This window comes from Plectropomus leopardus, chromosome 10 (genome assembly GCF_026936395.1).
Source record: "Plectropomus leopardus strain MGB_pleo_1.0 chromosome 10, ASM2693639v1, whole genome shotgun sequence".
NCBI lineage: Eukaryota > Metazoa > Chordata > Actinopteri > Perciformes > Serranidae > Plectropomus > Plectropomus leopardus.
The window spans coordinates 31,251,752-31,265,384 of NC_142185.1; the positions used below are offsets into that span (position 1 = coordinate 31,251,752).

A 13,633-nucleotide genomic window follows, 5' to 3' on the forward strand; every position below is an offset into this window, starting at 1 on the left:
GCAGCTGAGTGCAGTTGGCACAAGAGCTTTATTCTTCATTCTCATAATAAACAGAACCAGCAGGGAAAAAATTTGTCTTTTTTGGGGTCTTTTTCTCCCAGTTTGGTTTATGATCTATGCATTGCATCAGCGTTTGAAGCCCCCGCCTCTGATGTGGTGCGGAGCAGATGTGTGTGTTTCAAAAGCAACGAAAACTCTCTTGGGTGATTAATAATCATGTCGCTCGTTATTTTAGCAGAGAGGCTGTGACTGACTGATGAGTCACCTCCTACAGATACAAGCTGTTTTAAAATAATCATTTATCAGCCAATAGTTCATCAGAAAATAACTGTTGAAGGTCCAGTGTGCAGGATTTATGGCAATAAATTAGCAGAAATATGATTTAATATAATAATTATTTTTTTATTGGCGTTTAATCACCTGAAAACAAGAATTATTGTGTTTTTTTTACCTTTGAATGAGCTGTTTATATCTACATAGGGAGCGGATTCTTGTCTACTGAAACTGCCATGTTGCACCGCCATGTTTCTACAGTAGCCCAGAATGGACAAACACACTGGTCATTCACATTTACACAACTTGCAGCCCCTCTGCAACGAACAGCATCGAAAGAACACTGATTTTTGATGTAAAACTGCTTTATTTCAGTGTTTTTACTGGTTTATTTCATCTTATCCATTTGATTTAGAGTATCTGCGGATAATCAGCTCTCTGCAAAAAAGTTTTAGCTGGTTTCAATCTGCAGTTCTTTAGCTGAGATGCCGCTAAATTTTCCAGAATCTTACACACTGCACCTCTAAACATGAAACATCCGGTGTGTAAAAGTAGCATTATTTTGTTGATTGCTGACAATAAACACTGTAATTTGTTTTGCTTTTGCGCTCCAAATTGTTTTTTTCATGAGCAACTCATGTTCCAGAGTTTTTGGGGAAAAAACAATATGTTTTTGATTTCTGCAGAATAATTGTCTTAAATATCAAATTTACTTTGAAAACTTGCCGCTAAAGAGGAGAAAATAAATAAATAAATCAAAACCATGTACATGAATTAAAACGTTTATTGAGCTTTTTACGTGCTTGGCACCTGTATTTACATTTTTTCAAAATGCCTCAAAAAAGAATTACTTCCCATTTTTCACACATTTTTTTGAACAGATTGGCCTGTAAAACTGTTATACTGCTCAGCACTTAAATACACATCTCTACAACACACCAAAACATACTTTAATTACTCTGTCTTGCTATTGCTTCTTTTATAACTTTTCACACAACAACTTTTAAGCTTATGTTATAGATTGCATTCGCCATCTTATATATATGCTAAAAAACATAATCCACTCATCAAAAATAGTGAAGCCATTCCAGTCTGTGAGGATAACGGGTTGATGTGTGGTGGATCCTGAACTCTCACGTACGAGCCTGCTGCGAGTTTTCAGGATGAAGACAGAGTTCTTCAGTGAACCCGACCTGCAGTTCTTTGTATTGTGTTCACCCCACAGAGTCCAAATACTTCGTCTCCTGCGTGTCTGCGGAGCCGCGAGTCGTTCAATGATCTTGTCCAGTTGTCCCTTTCATTCCAGCCAAAACTTCAGACCGTGATGGCGAACCACTGACCCCTCGATGTCTCTGAATCGGCGCAAGTGCTGCATGAAGTAAAAACTTCTGGATCACAGTGAAGATTCTTTGGTTGCATGATGTCATGGCTGCATGGCCTTTGAGTCCCAAAAAATAAATCAAGAATGAGTCACTTGTTGCTACTATTGCACCATAACAGATTCACAACTGATATTCCCTTCTGAGCCAGAGCGTGTGTGCTCCTGCCTCTCCTTCTTTTTACAATCTGTCGTTTGTTTCCTATCAGAAACAGTAAGAGAGTCCCGATTTTCACTTCATTAATACAAAGATAATTAAATAATAGTTTTGACTCCCTCTATAATGCTTCGTATGTGGTGGAGTGTCTTTAAAAACAAGGATGTCCTTTTCTGAAAGGTTTGTTTTGTACCTTGGTACATTAACGCTTTTTGTAAAAACGCCGGTTCAACGTGAAAACCAAACCGGGTTCATAGATTAGAGATTCACTTTTCAGCTAAAAGACTTCAGAAACACGGAGGACTCCCAGTTTCTACACCATGTGCATGGACATCTGAGAGGAGGAGCCATACTGACGTCCGTCGCAGGAGCTGCTGCCCTGCTGGCCTCCGCTGGTGTTGCCGATCATGTGCATAGTGTCCATGCTTCCGTTGGACAGGTACTGGCGCTCCGCGAATGCCCCGGCTGGAGACGAGGAGCACAGCAGACCTCCCTGTGGCTTCTCGGGGCTGGCGGCCAGGCGAGGAGAGGTGGGGAAGTTGTATCCGTACAGGTTGTAGGGGTTGTGCAGGGAGAAAGCGTTGTAGGAGCCCTGCTGCACGTGGTGGTGGCTCCCGCTGAACATGTGGGCGGAGGACGAGGAGGATCCGGACGTTGAGGAGGAGGCAGAGCTGGAGCTACTTCCGGCCTGCATCACATACTGAAGCTGCGAGGCCGGGAAGGAGCCGAGCTGACCGCCGTAGGCATCCATCTTGCCTCCTGTGCCGCTGCCACTACCGCCGCCGCTCAGGGAGGCGTGAGCGCTGCCCTGCATGCCGGCAGCGATCAAGGAGGAAGTCCTCTGTGGCAGGAAGGATTCAGAGGGCTGAGCGGAGGCCACAGCGCCCCCTGCAGCCTGGAGGCGTCCATAGGAGCTGTCGGCCAGGCCGCCATAGCCCTGCAGGGCCGCCATGTTGCTGCGAGCGCAGGCCGGGTACTCGGACAGGCCCAGGTTGCAGAGCTGGCTTTCCCTGCAGCCCACATTGAAGGTGTTGGGGGCGAGGTGGAAGGTCGGAGGGGAGCAGGAGGGAGACAGGAGGTGAGCTGCACCGGAGGGGGAGGGGGTTCCTGTGCTGGAGGTGGTGGGAGAAGTTCCTGTGCTTCCACCTGGAGAACACACATACAGAGATGATGAAGCACAGGTGATTTTATCTCAGTCAGTCCCACTTTAATATTTTAAAATAACATTACATTTTAATTAATCATTTAAATATTCAAAATAAAAACAGCCAACGATTGATAGAATGTTACTTTATATAGAGATATTAAAATACAGTCCACAAATGTGCAGACAGTACTAAAGTTTATCAGGATATCGCAATTAAGTCATCAACTGGAGCGTTTCCCAGTGGTGCACATGAGTCAGACCACATCATGAATTCACCTGTTGCCACCTTAATATTCAACCTTGTTGATCCACATGAACAGTTTCAAACTCCTACCCTCAGATTAATCGTGTGGCTTTACTCTCTGAAACCGCTGGATCTGAGATCATGAACCGAATCGTAAATATATCGCTGGCATGTGGAGATAAATATGGATCCAGTTTTGACCATGTCTGGTCAACAGAGCCGCCCCACATCCACGAGTCCTTTCCTCAATAAAAAGCCACAGAGTCTCAGAGTTTAGACATGGACTGTAGTGATTCGGCTGAAGGGGGGCTGGCACAAATTGTATCCACTAAGTCTTGCCTTTCAGAGTGAAATGATAGCTGTGGGATATCAATCGCATATTTCTCTATTAATGAGAATTTGGCCGGGGTTCATCTTGCTGTTGGAGAAATTCAGTTTGAACCCGGAATGAGGAGGAGGCATAACTAAATAATCCAGGACTCGCTTGGCTGGGGATCTGATTTTGCACCATATGCCTTCGATAATATCGCTGCAGCTCTGCTCGAGGAGATGGGGGGGGCGTGGTGGGAAGGGAGAGAAATAAAGAAAAGGAGAGAGAGAAAGAATGAAAGGTATATGAGGGAAAAAAGACAGAGAGGGACGATAGTTTGGTGATGTCATGTTTTCCTCTGGTTAGAGGGGCTCGAGGTGCTTCAGAGCCGAGGGGGAATAGTTGATTAGTTGAAGGGAAAAAGGGTGTCTGGTGCCATAAAGGCAAAGGTGCACACGCTGAAAACTGCACACGTACACCAGTGTCCTGTCGGGGTGACACAGGGTTCACTGGCGGTGCAAGGACTTTGATTAAATCCTAATCACTTTGGAGGAGTTTAATGATAACAAACACATGTCCTCCAGCTCAGACAAAATACGGAGCGTCACGTCATGCTGACCTCCAGAGGTAACCGAGATAGGGTCTGCGAGGAAACAGAGTCGGTTTCAAAGCGGCGTGGCCCTTGATATGAGCCACGATGACTAAGACCTTGTGCCGGAGCTGGAGCCGAGACAAAGGGAGGTGGCCCCGCTGACGCTGACTCGTGTCGCGGAGCCGTCCAAAAGCCACGGGGTTCGTTTAACGATTTTATTTTCAAGGGCTGCCTGCGCGTGATGTGAAAAGTTCAGCAGACGCCTGCCGAACCTGCCAGGGGAGCAGCGTATGGCCAAGCTCAAATGAAGGACAACCATAGCTGATGTAGTGTGTGGTGATATATGCAGGGAAAATATGCAGAGGGAGAGTTCAGGTTGGGACAGCTCATGCACCAAGGTCATGATAATTACCACTGTGCACTGCGTTCAGTTTCAGAGACAGTCTAATATGCAGTGATTCATTACTCTCACTTATTTAAAATGTAAAAAAAAACAAAAAACAAAAATACATTATGTTGCTTAATTTGCAGAAAATTATACCATATTTATGTTCATTTCTAAAAAAAATGCTGCTCCAATCATGAATCACAAGAATAAATTGATCTGTGTCTGCAAGTTGACACATTTACATCAAAATGAGTCGTATACAATGTTACAAAAGGGCCCACATTACATTATCATGACACAGGTGCTTCAGTCATGTACTGGATTACTGTAATTTTATTACGTTTATCTGTTGTGTTTACAGGACATCTATTGTACGTCTGTCCGTCCTGGGAGACCGTTCCCTCCTCAGTTGCTCTTCCTTAAATTTCAACCACCATTTCTTTGTGAAAGGTTTTGTGGGGAGTTTTTTTTTTTTATCTGCTGTGAGGGTTCAAGGACAGAGGGATGTGGTACGTAGTAAAGCCCTCTGAGGCAAACTGTGATTTGTGACAATGAGCTTTCTAAATAACATTGAATTGGATACAATATTATTGGGAATTAAAAAAAATGCAATATGGTGAGTATTTTGATAACACATATTGCAGTTCATTTCCTTTTTTTCAACTGCAAATTATGTCCTAACAGAAAAAACTTTGTCAACATCTGATATAGCTGATAATACAATGGTTTTTGTTTGTTTATCTTACTTCAATCGTTTCTTGTGCAGTGAAATGTACCTAGTGGACTGAAAAAGCAATTGATCCTAACCTTAAAACTGAGTCCCAAACTACAAACCTAGAGTACCAAAAGTTTCATTTGTATTTGAAAACTGTATCATTTATATGAAGAAAGTAAATCAATTCTTGTCATCCATATATCGGTACAATATTGCCTTGCAAAATATCGCAATGCTATGCTGGTAAAATTAGGTGCAGGAACTGGAACAGAACCAGTTCCTTGCTGGTGGAAAAGAGCTTAGTGGTCGCTAAGTATTAACGTCGCATATAAAATGAGGAATAGTTTAATTCACTATTATCTTGTACTCTGGATGGGAATAATGGCTTTCAGTTTACATTGAGTAAATACAGTTTGACTGATCTAATTGTGCCAGTGAGCTGTAATGTATCTGTTTCAGGTGAGAAAAGTCATGTTTTGTAGGTGTGTGATAATGAAGCAAGAAAAAATCTATCATAAATGTGCATTGACACTGACAAATGCTGTTAGCAATACTTTTTGTATATTATTTATTTGGGGGTTGTTAGGTGGATGTCAAATCATCGGGATGTCAGTCCTTCAAAATAAAACAAGGGACAGTCAATTTGTCCCGACCTTTAATATCATAAAAACCTTATTCATCTAAGTGGAGACACAGAGACCAGTTTCAGCTCTGCAGTAAAAGAATCTGACTTTCTAATCTTAGAAATATATGCTTTTTCTTTTACAATTCTCCACTAAATATCTATTAAAAATCTTGGGAGGAAACTGAATGAGAAGTAGACAAGTGAGACTGAGGAGGGACTTTCATGAAGAATATATTCGGTGGAGTCTGACGTGTGGTTTTCTCCTGTACGGAGACAATATGTGGAATAACACACCTTGCTGTTTCTGCATATTGGTGAAGTCTTCAAACGTGAGGGTCCTCACAGGAGGTCTCCAGAAAGCGTAGGTCTCCATGATCGCCTCCAGGCCAGTCCTGACAAGGAGACACAGAGAGAGAGAGAGATTTCACAACATGAAACACAGCAGGACTGAAACAGAAGACAATAAAGGCCTCTCTTTGTGTGTGTGTGTGTGTGTGTGTGTGTGTGTGTGTGTGTGTGTGTGTGTGTGTGTGGACCAGATGACTTGAGCAAAAGAGTTTGGTGGAGAGTGAGATGAATAGCGGAGGATTTAAGATTTTTATAGCTTATTTTTTAAGCCTCACATAGTGGTGCTCTGTCTTATATTGATGATAAGTTATTTTCCCACAAGCTTGATGATTGTTTGAGCTCTTCTTACTGACAAAATTTGTTCCAAAATCTCTACTTAGGGTTGATCAGGACATTTTCTTTCCTGGAGCTTTCGCTGTGGAGCTTGCTGATCTGATTTGTTAATTCATGGTTGTTTACGGGACCAGAAATCGCACTTTTCATGCAGAGAGCCTTTAGTTACTAGTTTGTCATCACTGGCTAAAAATCCCAGAATAAATGTTGAGCATGTTGTAATTCAGGTGGTCTGAGAGAAAACTAGACTACTGCACCTGCCCTTGGCTCTATTTTCAGGCTCTGGAAAATGTAGCCTGTGACAGGAAACTTCGGCCAATCGCAGTTCACCAGTTTCACAACAGTTGAGCCAGTCATGTCATTTTACAGATAGACAGTACACTAAAATATGAGAAACAGGCAATGCAGTGACCGAATCTTGATCAATGTTTAATCTTGTCTGGCGGTTTAACCGCAGTTCACAAGCAGTGATTGACATGATTGACAGCCATGTTAGAGACTCCTCAGCTCTGATTGGTTGTTTATGCTTTCTTGCAAATTCAATTAGGAGCACTATGAGGATGCAGAGGAGCATTTTCCCTCATATTATCTGCCTTATGTACTACTTTAACTGGCATGGTTCGTGCACGGCCTAGGACAGGAAGACTCTATAGCGGGTGATTAAAACTGCGCAGAACATCACTGCTACCTGTCTACAGAGCATCAGTGACCTCTGTGAAGTGAGGTGTCTGCACAGAGCCCAAAGGATACTGAAATACAGCAGTCACAGTCTGTTCACCCTGCTGACATCTGGGAAACGATACAGAAGTATATAAGACTACGGAGAAGCTTCATTCCCAGGAGACTCCTCAGCTCCTCCTTCAACTCCAAAAGTTGTAGCAGGATCAAGGACAAACTTTAATTTCATTTTTTAAACTATGTTTAAAAACATAGTTTAAAGTTACAGTGTGTCATATTTAAACTATTTTTTAAAAAAATAACTAATAAGTCTACCTTGTCCCATGTACTATCTTACTGTATCTTATTTTATTGTATCTTGCAGTATTGTATCGTTTTGTATTGTATCATATGGTATTGTATCGTATAATATGGTATCTGTCTTATTTTATCGTATCTTACAGTATCGTATCGTATCGTATCGTATCGTATCGTATCGTATCGCATCCCATCACATCGTATCGCATTGTATCGTATCGTATCATATCGTATTGTATCTCATCTAATCTTTTTAAAAAAACTGATTGGGAAGAAAATTTCCAGGATTTTTTTTTTTAAAAAGATCCCATTTTTCATTTTTGTAGTCCTGTAAATGGGGTCATTTGCATGTTGATTATACAATTTTAAGTTTTATTTATTGTCAAATTCCTTTTTCCCCAACAGAGTCTCAAGATATGAGCCAGTTTTCCTGACATCCTGTTTAACTGTAATATATTTTCACAATTGTTTTTGAAAATGTGCCATATAAATAAAATCGAGAGAGATGGATATGTGTGGGATAATATTAGTGAGAAAGAGCAAATATATTGAAAGGATCAGTTGGACAGAGAGGGGAAGGGATATTGGTTAATGTGTGTGTGTGAATGAGAGAGAGAGAGGCTGGAGGTAAATGAGCAGACTGAATGAGAGAGAGAGAGAGAGGGGGAGAAACTGGAGTCGTGCTCGGAGGAAACTGGAGCCATTAAAAAGGAGCAGGTTTTTACTGTGCACATAAATCTGGGTGACGTTTCATCTTGAATCTGTACACGGTTCTCCTTCCTGCTTGATTTACTTCCCTGCACGCCGCTCGGCCCCCATCCCAGGGAAAACAGCGCGCCGTCACTACTCACCGTGTTATTTTAGGGCCACTAACTCCCTGGCCCTGGCAGCTCGTTAGTGCGCCATGCTAATCGGCCGGGCCCTCGCCATCACTGCACTTATTCATACAGCCACACTGCTGCGGGACCAAAACCCAACAAATGAGCTGAATCCCTCCGCTATAGGCCATAAAGCCCGGGCACCAGACACAACTGACGACACCACCATAACTTACAGCTTCTATATTAAGATGCTATTAAGAACGTCAGAAAAAAGGAAAACAAGCTGGTGCTTAATTTGAGAATTAGCAGTGCAGCTTTGCCCTTTCTATTAATTCTAAATTTCCCCTCAATGTGGAATTAGTTGGTCACTTTCCACAGAAAACAGGCGGCGTTCACACTGCAGCCACTTCACTGCTAAAAGAAAAGCATGTTAGCTTTGTGATGACTGTTAATGTTGCTCATATCCGATACTAATATAAACGGAGTGATGTTTAACAGACACGTGTGGCAGAGCGACAAAAACAGAAGATGTCACACCTGTTTTTATGCTTATTTCCAACACTTTTAGTTGTAGCTGTTGCCTCCAACTTTGGTATTTTGGCAGAATTGACCGCAAAAGAGAAAATTAAAGAAAGTCATGCTACTTTCAAATGTTCAGAACTATATACCTCATATGTTGAGGTCGTGGTTGTTTGTGCCTTCTTGAACAGCTTCCCATCTCTTTCAGGTATTTGTCCACCGGGCATGAGATGCTACTGCTGATTTAGGGATGGCATCATTGCAGAAGCATGGCGCTCACCCTCCACTTTCCCCCTGCTTAACACCGTTAGTGCTGTCCACAGAGTTTGCACAGTTAGCTGCTAGCCTGCAGTCCAACCATCTCCATGTTGGAGTCGTGTGCAGTCGTGGAGTCATGTTGAGTCGTGTGCAGACAACTTAAATCAGACTCCGCATCATAGCCCACAGAAATCCTTTAAAGTCTTCACTGCAGAAACTATATGTACTAAATTATATCACATTTACATATACATGTAAAACATTTACATATTTTATTTACATAAAATTTACATATAAAACTAGTTGGCAGATTACTGCACTCCAATACACAGTATTTACTTTACAAAAGGTAGCATTTTGCAGTCAGCCAGTCAGTCCTCATGTGGCATCAAAATGATTAGAATTGATAAGTAACAAAAACTAATTTGTTGTCATGGCAACAAGACAATTGTATTCTATCAGAATTTGAATCTGGTAGGTTACTCCAACCTCACTTTTTGTTACCTCGTATGTATCTATTTCTATCGGCTCCGACAACATGGCTATGGCTGGTATCATTTTATTTTTTTAACCTGAGTGTGTGTGTATGTGTGTGTGTGTGTGCATGTGTGTGCGTGTGTGTGTCATCATGGCAAAATGTGATTCTGGTGACACTTATGATAGCTGAAACTACCAGAGAAGCCATTATACCAGATTTTACATGTCTGTGGACAGATTATGTCAATGGGATAACAGCGCAACCGCGCAAGATTCAAGTTTGACCTTTGACCTTTTTGATCCCTTGTGTGACTGCACAAAAAGCATTGTTCAAACCTGCCAGACTACACTTCAAATTTAAGTCAAGACACAAAGAATTTCCAAATATGCCTTAAATGTTGGCGACATACAGGGAAAGTGGATAAAATGATCCGATCTGATATGATAGCGAAGCCAAAAAATCTTGGCTTCAAATATTTCAGTGCAGATAAAGAATGAATGTGATACCGTCAGAGAGGGTGGAAAATTTTTCACATCACTTTTTACTAAAGTAAAATGAATGAAAACAGTATTAAAAACCTCAATCTGTAATTACAAAAAGTAGCAGGAGCATTCAAAGTACTTTTTTCAGCCACATCCCTCGGCTCCTGTCTGTTCATATATCTTCATATTTCACATAATTATCAGTTTCTAATTGGTTGATATGTAATATTTACTGTTGTAAACTTGACATACAAATGACTACTTGATCCTATGTGACCTTGCAGTCGCAGGCAGAAAAACAAAGCAGGAGAGCAACAGAAGAGTGACAGATAAGGGCAAAGACATAATAATAACAGTGCTAATACTACTACTAATAACACTAATAATAATAACAATGATGATGATTATAATAGCAATTATCATTATTATTATAATTATTAATAATAATAATACATTTGAGTTTCATTTAGATTGTATTTATTTATCTTATTTTATTTATATAGTGTTTATGAAAAAAGGCTATTTTTAAAATTGTATTTCACTCTCTCTTCTTTGTCAATTAAAATAAAATAAAATATGAGGCTCATACAAATAAGTCAATGTTTCTGCCATCAACAATGCTGGAAATAAGATTTGAGCCACATGGAATAAGAAAAAAAATCCAGTTTTGTTACGAAGTCTAATATTACAGTGTGCTGAACAGAAAAATAGAGACTCTACAGTTACACAGTACGTTCAGCAGGCAGCCTAATGCAGAGTGATTTACAGTATGAGACCAATTACACTCCTATATCACCATAATTAGCCAAAGCAGCAGTATGAAGGTCAGGGGTCAGAGCTGCGGCTCACTAACAATATTCATGAATGATCAAAGAGAAAAAGCAGCTCCAGACACAAAGACAGTTTTTTTAAGGAGACAGAAGCCGACTTCTCGCTCTGAAGTCTCCGAGGCTCCGATTCAAATCCGAACACAACAAATCCCAGCAGCACTGAAGGGGAGGAATCACGAGCGGTACGTGAGGATAAATTCATTGTCTCTCCCTCCAGACAAATATCTCACTCTCCGTTATCTTTTCATCTGTAGCTTTTCTGCAATGAAATTCTAATGCCAGTTCATAAATCAAACACTCTATTGTTTGAAAAACGAAAAAAGATGTCTCAAATATCTTTGTGCCAATAATGCAGACCAGATGGAGGGGGGGCTGCTTTCATGTGCGGAGGGGTCTGGTGGTTCAGTGCACCCCCGCACCCTCCTCTTCTCCTCCATGAATGTTGCATATGATAATTCAGAACCTGAGAGTCAAATTAACAGAGTGGAGAGACGGACAAGGAGACGACGGAAGGAAGACGAGGAGAGCGAGGAAGAGACAGCGAGGGCTTTGCTTTGCTAACAAAATCAAACATGATTAGTCATCATAAGTTTGCTCAAATGGGTTGTGATGATGATTAACATGATTTATGATGCCACAGTGTCAACAGCCAATAGGAGCGCTCTCTCCGGATGACATCAGCACAGCCGTAGCGACGACACAGACGTTGGAAACAGCAATAAACAGGTCTGACGGGTCGGGTTGTGTTTGTCACTGAAAACAGAGCAACACCCCATTCGTCTGTCTGCCGGTGTGTGTGTGTGTGTGTGTGTGTGTGTGTGTGTGTGTGTGTGTGTGTGTGTGTGTGTGTGTGTGTGTGTGTGTGTGTGTGTGTGTTCAGTCTTTTGTGATGTGTCTGAGTCATTAATGATCGATGCTGTATGACCTCCTGGGTTCAGACAGTGTTAATAAGCCTGTGAGCATTTTTGTCATTCGCATGTCAAAAGATCTCTTGTTGTCTCAGTTGAAGAGGGCTAAATTTAGTAGAAAATGCATATTTTTAGATGGCATTTTGGTCCATAACAGCTTGTAAATATGTGTTAAAATCTTATTAAAAAAAAAAGTTAACTAGACATCTAACAATAATATGTAACCTTGCAGGGAGGCGAAAATAGAGCTGCAATAAATTCAGCCCGTTTGCAAGTTGGCGTTGTATGTTTCTGCAAACCACAGATGCGTTACATTGATTCGTTATGATGTAACGGATACATTGACACTTTTTAACAGTCCTGTCAATAACGTAGTTAACAAAATAACTCTTAGGAAAAGACCATGTTTTGGTGTAAAAAACCTGTTTTTAGGGGTGCAATTCTGGCAGGAAATGCAGCTTATTTGTTACTATCCTGGGTGGAAAATCAGTGACAGGTTGCTGAAAAATACCCACATTTGGTGGCTAAAAACAAAAGTTTTTTGTTATTTGTTGGTTTTGAATTGTGGCCTGCAGCTTGGCAGATGTCTCGCCATCCACCGTCCAACTCAGCTCATATATTATATCACTTTAGAAACGCTAGGATATGATTTGTATGTGCAAATGTCACGTATCTGTGGTTTGCGGATATGTACCATGTCAACATCTTTTCTGCTGTTTGGGTTGAATACATCTGTTTAGTGATGTGTTTTTAAAATAACAATCAGTGTCTGATATTTATCTAAAACTACTGCTGAGTTTTATACATTATCATGCACTGGTTATTTCTTCATTTATTTAGTAATTTAAGCCTTAATGTACATTTCATGAGATGAATGAGAGTGTGACAGAAATAAAGAGAGAGGTAAAGAGGTAAAGGCTTTTCTGTCTGTCTGTGCTGCAGATCTCAAGTGTTCCTCTTGGCAACAGACAAGACAGCTCTTTTTATGGAGCAGCATGTGGTGCTAAGCTCTATCTTCAGACCATTATTTCCATATTAAAAATCAAACAGAATAGAAACACATGATCATGATTGTGGAGCAGCGTGAAAAAGACTGTAACAAGCTTAAGTGGTTGTGATGCTGTGATAACGTACCTGTTTCTGCCAGAGTCCCTGAATCCTTTGGCGAACGGGTTGCGGTCGATCTTTAGTCTGGTGATCTGCAGACAAGAAGGAGATTTCTGTGTTTATAGCAGCTTAAAACGAGTTTGCAAAGCCTTTTTTACAACACTTAAATATGCCAAAATGTCTGTGCTATTTGACAGTAAATTGTCGTAGTATTAAAAGTTTATCAAAAGTAGCTGTGGTGTTGCAGCTGTGTCATTAGGTGGCAGAGAGAGAGAGCAGTGGTAGTCTGCACTGAGTAATACTCACTACCAACAGTCAAATACTAGTTGTATTTAGTTGTTAAAACCTGTTGTTAAATTACTCACACTACTCAAAACAGGCACAACTAAAAGGAAGCACAGAGCTGCTGTAGCCTGGCAAAGTTTTAATGACATGAAAACATCTCATTCACCTCAATTTTGCTTTATGCACAGTGTTATTTTTCACTTTTATAATTATGTTTCACTATTGTAATTTCTTCCCTGCACTTCAGAAGATTTGTTTTTCTGCAAGAAGAGGAGTAAAAGTAAAAAAAGTTTATTATTAGTTTTTTTCCTTTGTTCATTTTTCTTTTGACCATCTAGAGAGACATGTTATTGTGGTGTTGCCAATTAGCTCCATAATTAATTTCAGGAGTTTAAGTAAAAATGGTTACAGTGTGATACGTTTAATAACGGCCAATTTATAAGCACCAGCTGACAGGACA

At 40.8% G+C, this 13,633-nt stretch overlaps 1 protein-coding gene across 2 annotated transcripts in view; it reads right to left on the reverse strand.

Moving 5' to 3' along the window:
• Positions 1-1,039: 1,039 nt before the first annotated feature.
• Positions 1,040-13,633, reverse strand: part of tbx15 (T-box transcription factor 15) — a 55,026-nt gene continuing 42,432 nt past the window's right edge. For both annotated transcript variants that reach the window (XM_042494737.2, XM_042494736.2), the window contains 3 exons: positions 12,916-12,980; positions 6,124-6,221; positions 1,040-2,954 (listed from right to left, as the gene is read on the reverse strand). In XM_042494737.2, coding sequence (XP_042350671.2) covers positions 2,122-2,954; positions 6,124-6,221; positions 12,916-12,980 — 996 coding nt within the window. In that variant the 3' untranslated portion in view covers positions 1,040-2,121. The remainder of the gene's footprint in view (positions 2,955-6,123; positions 6,222-12,915; positions 12,981-13,633) is intronic.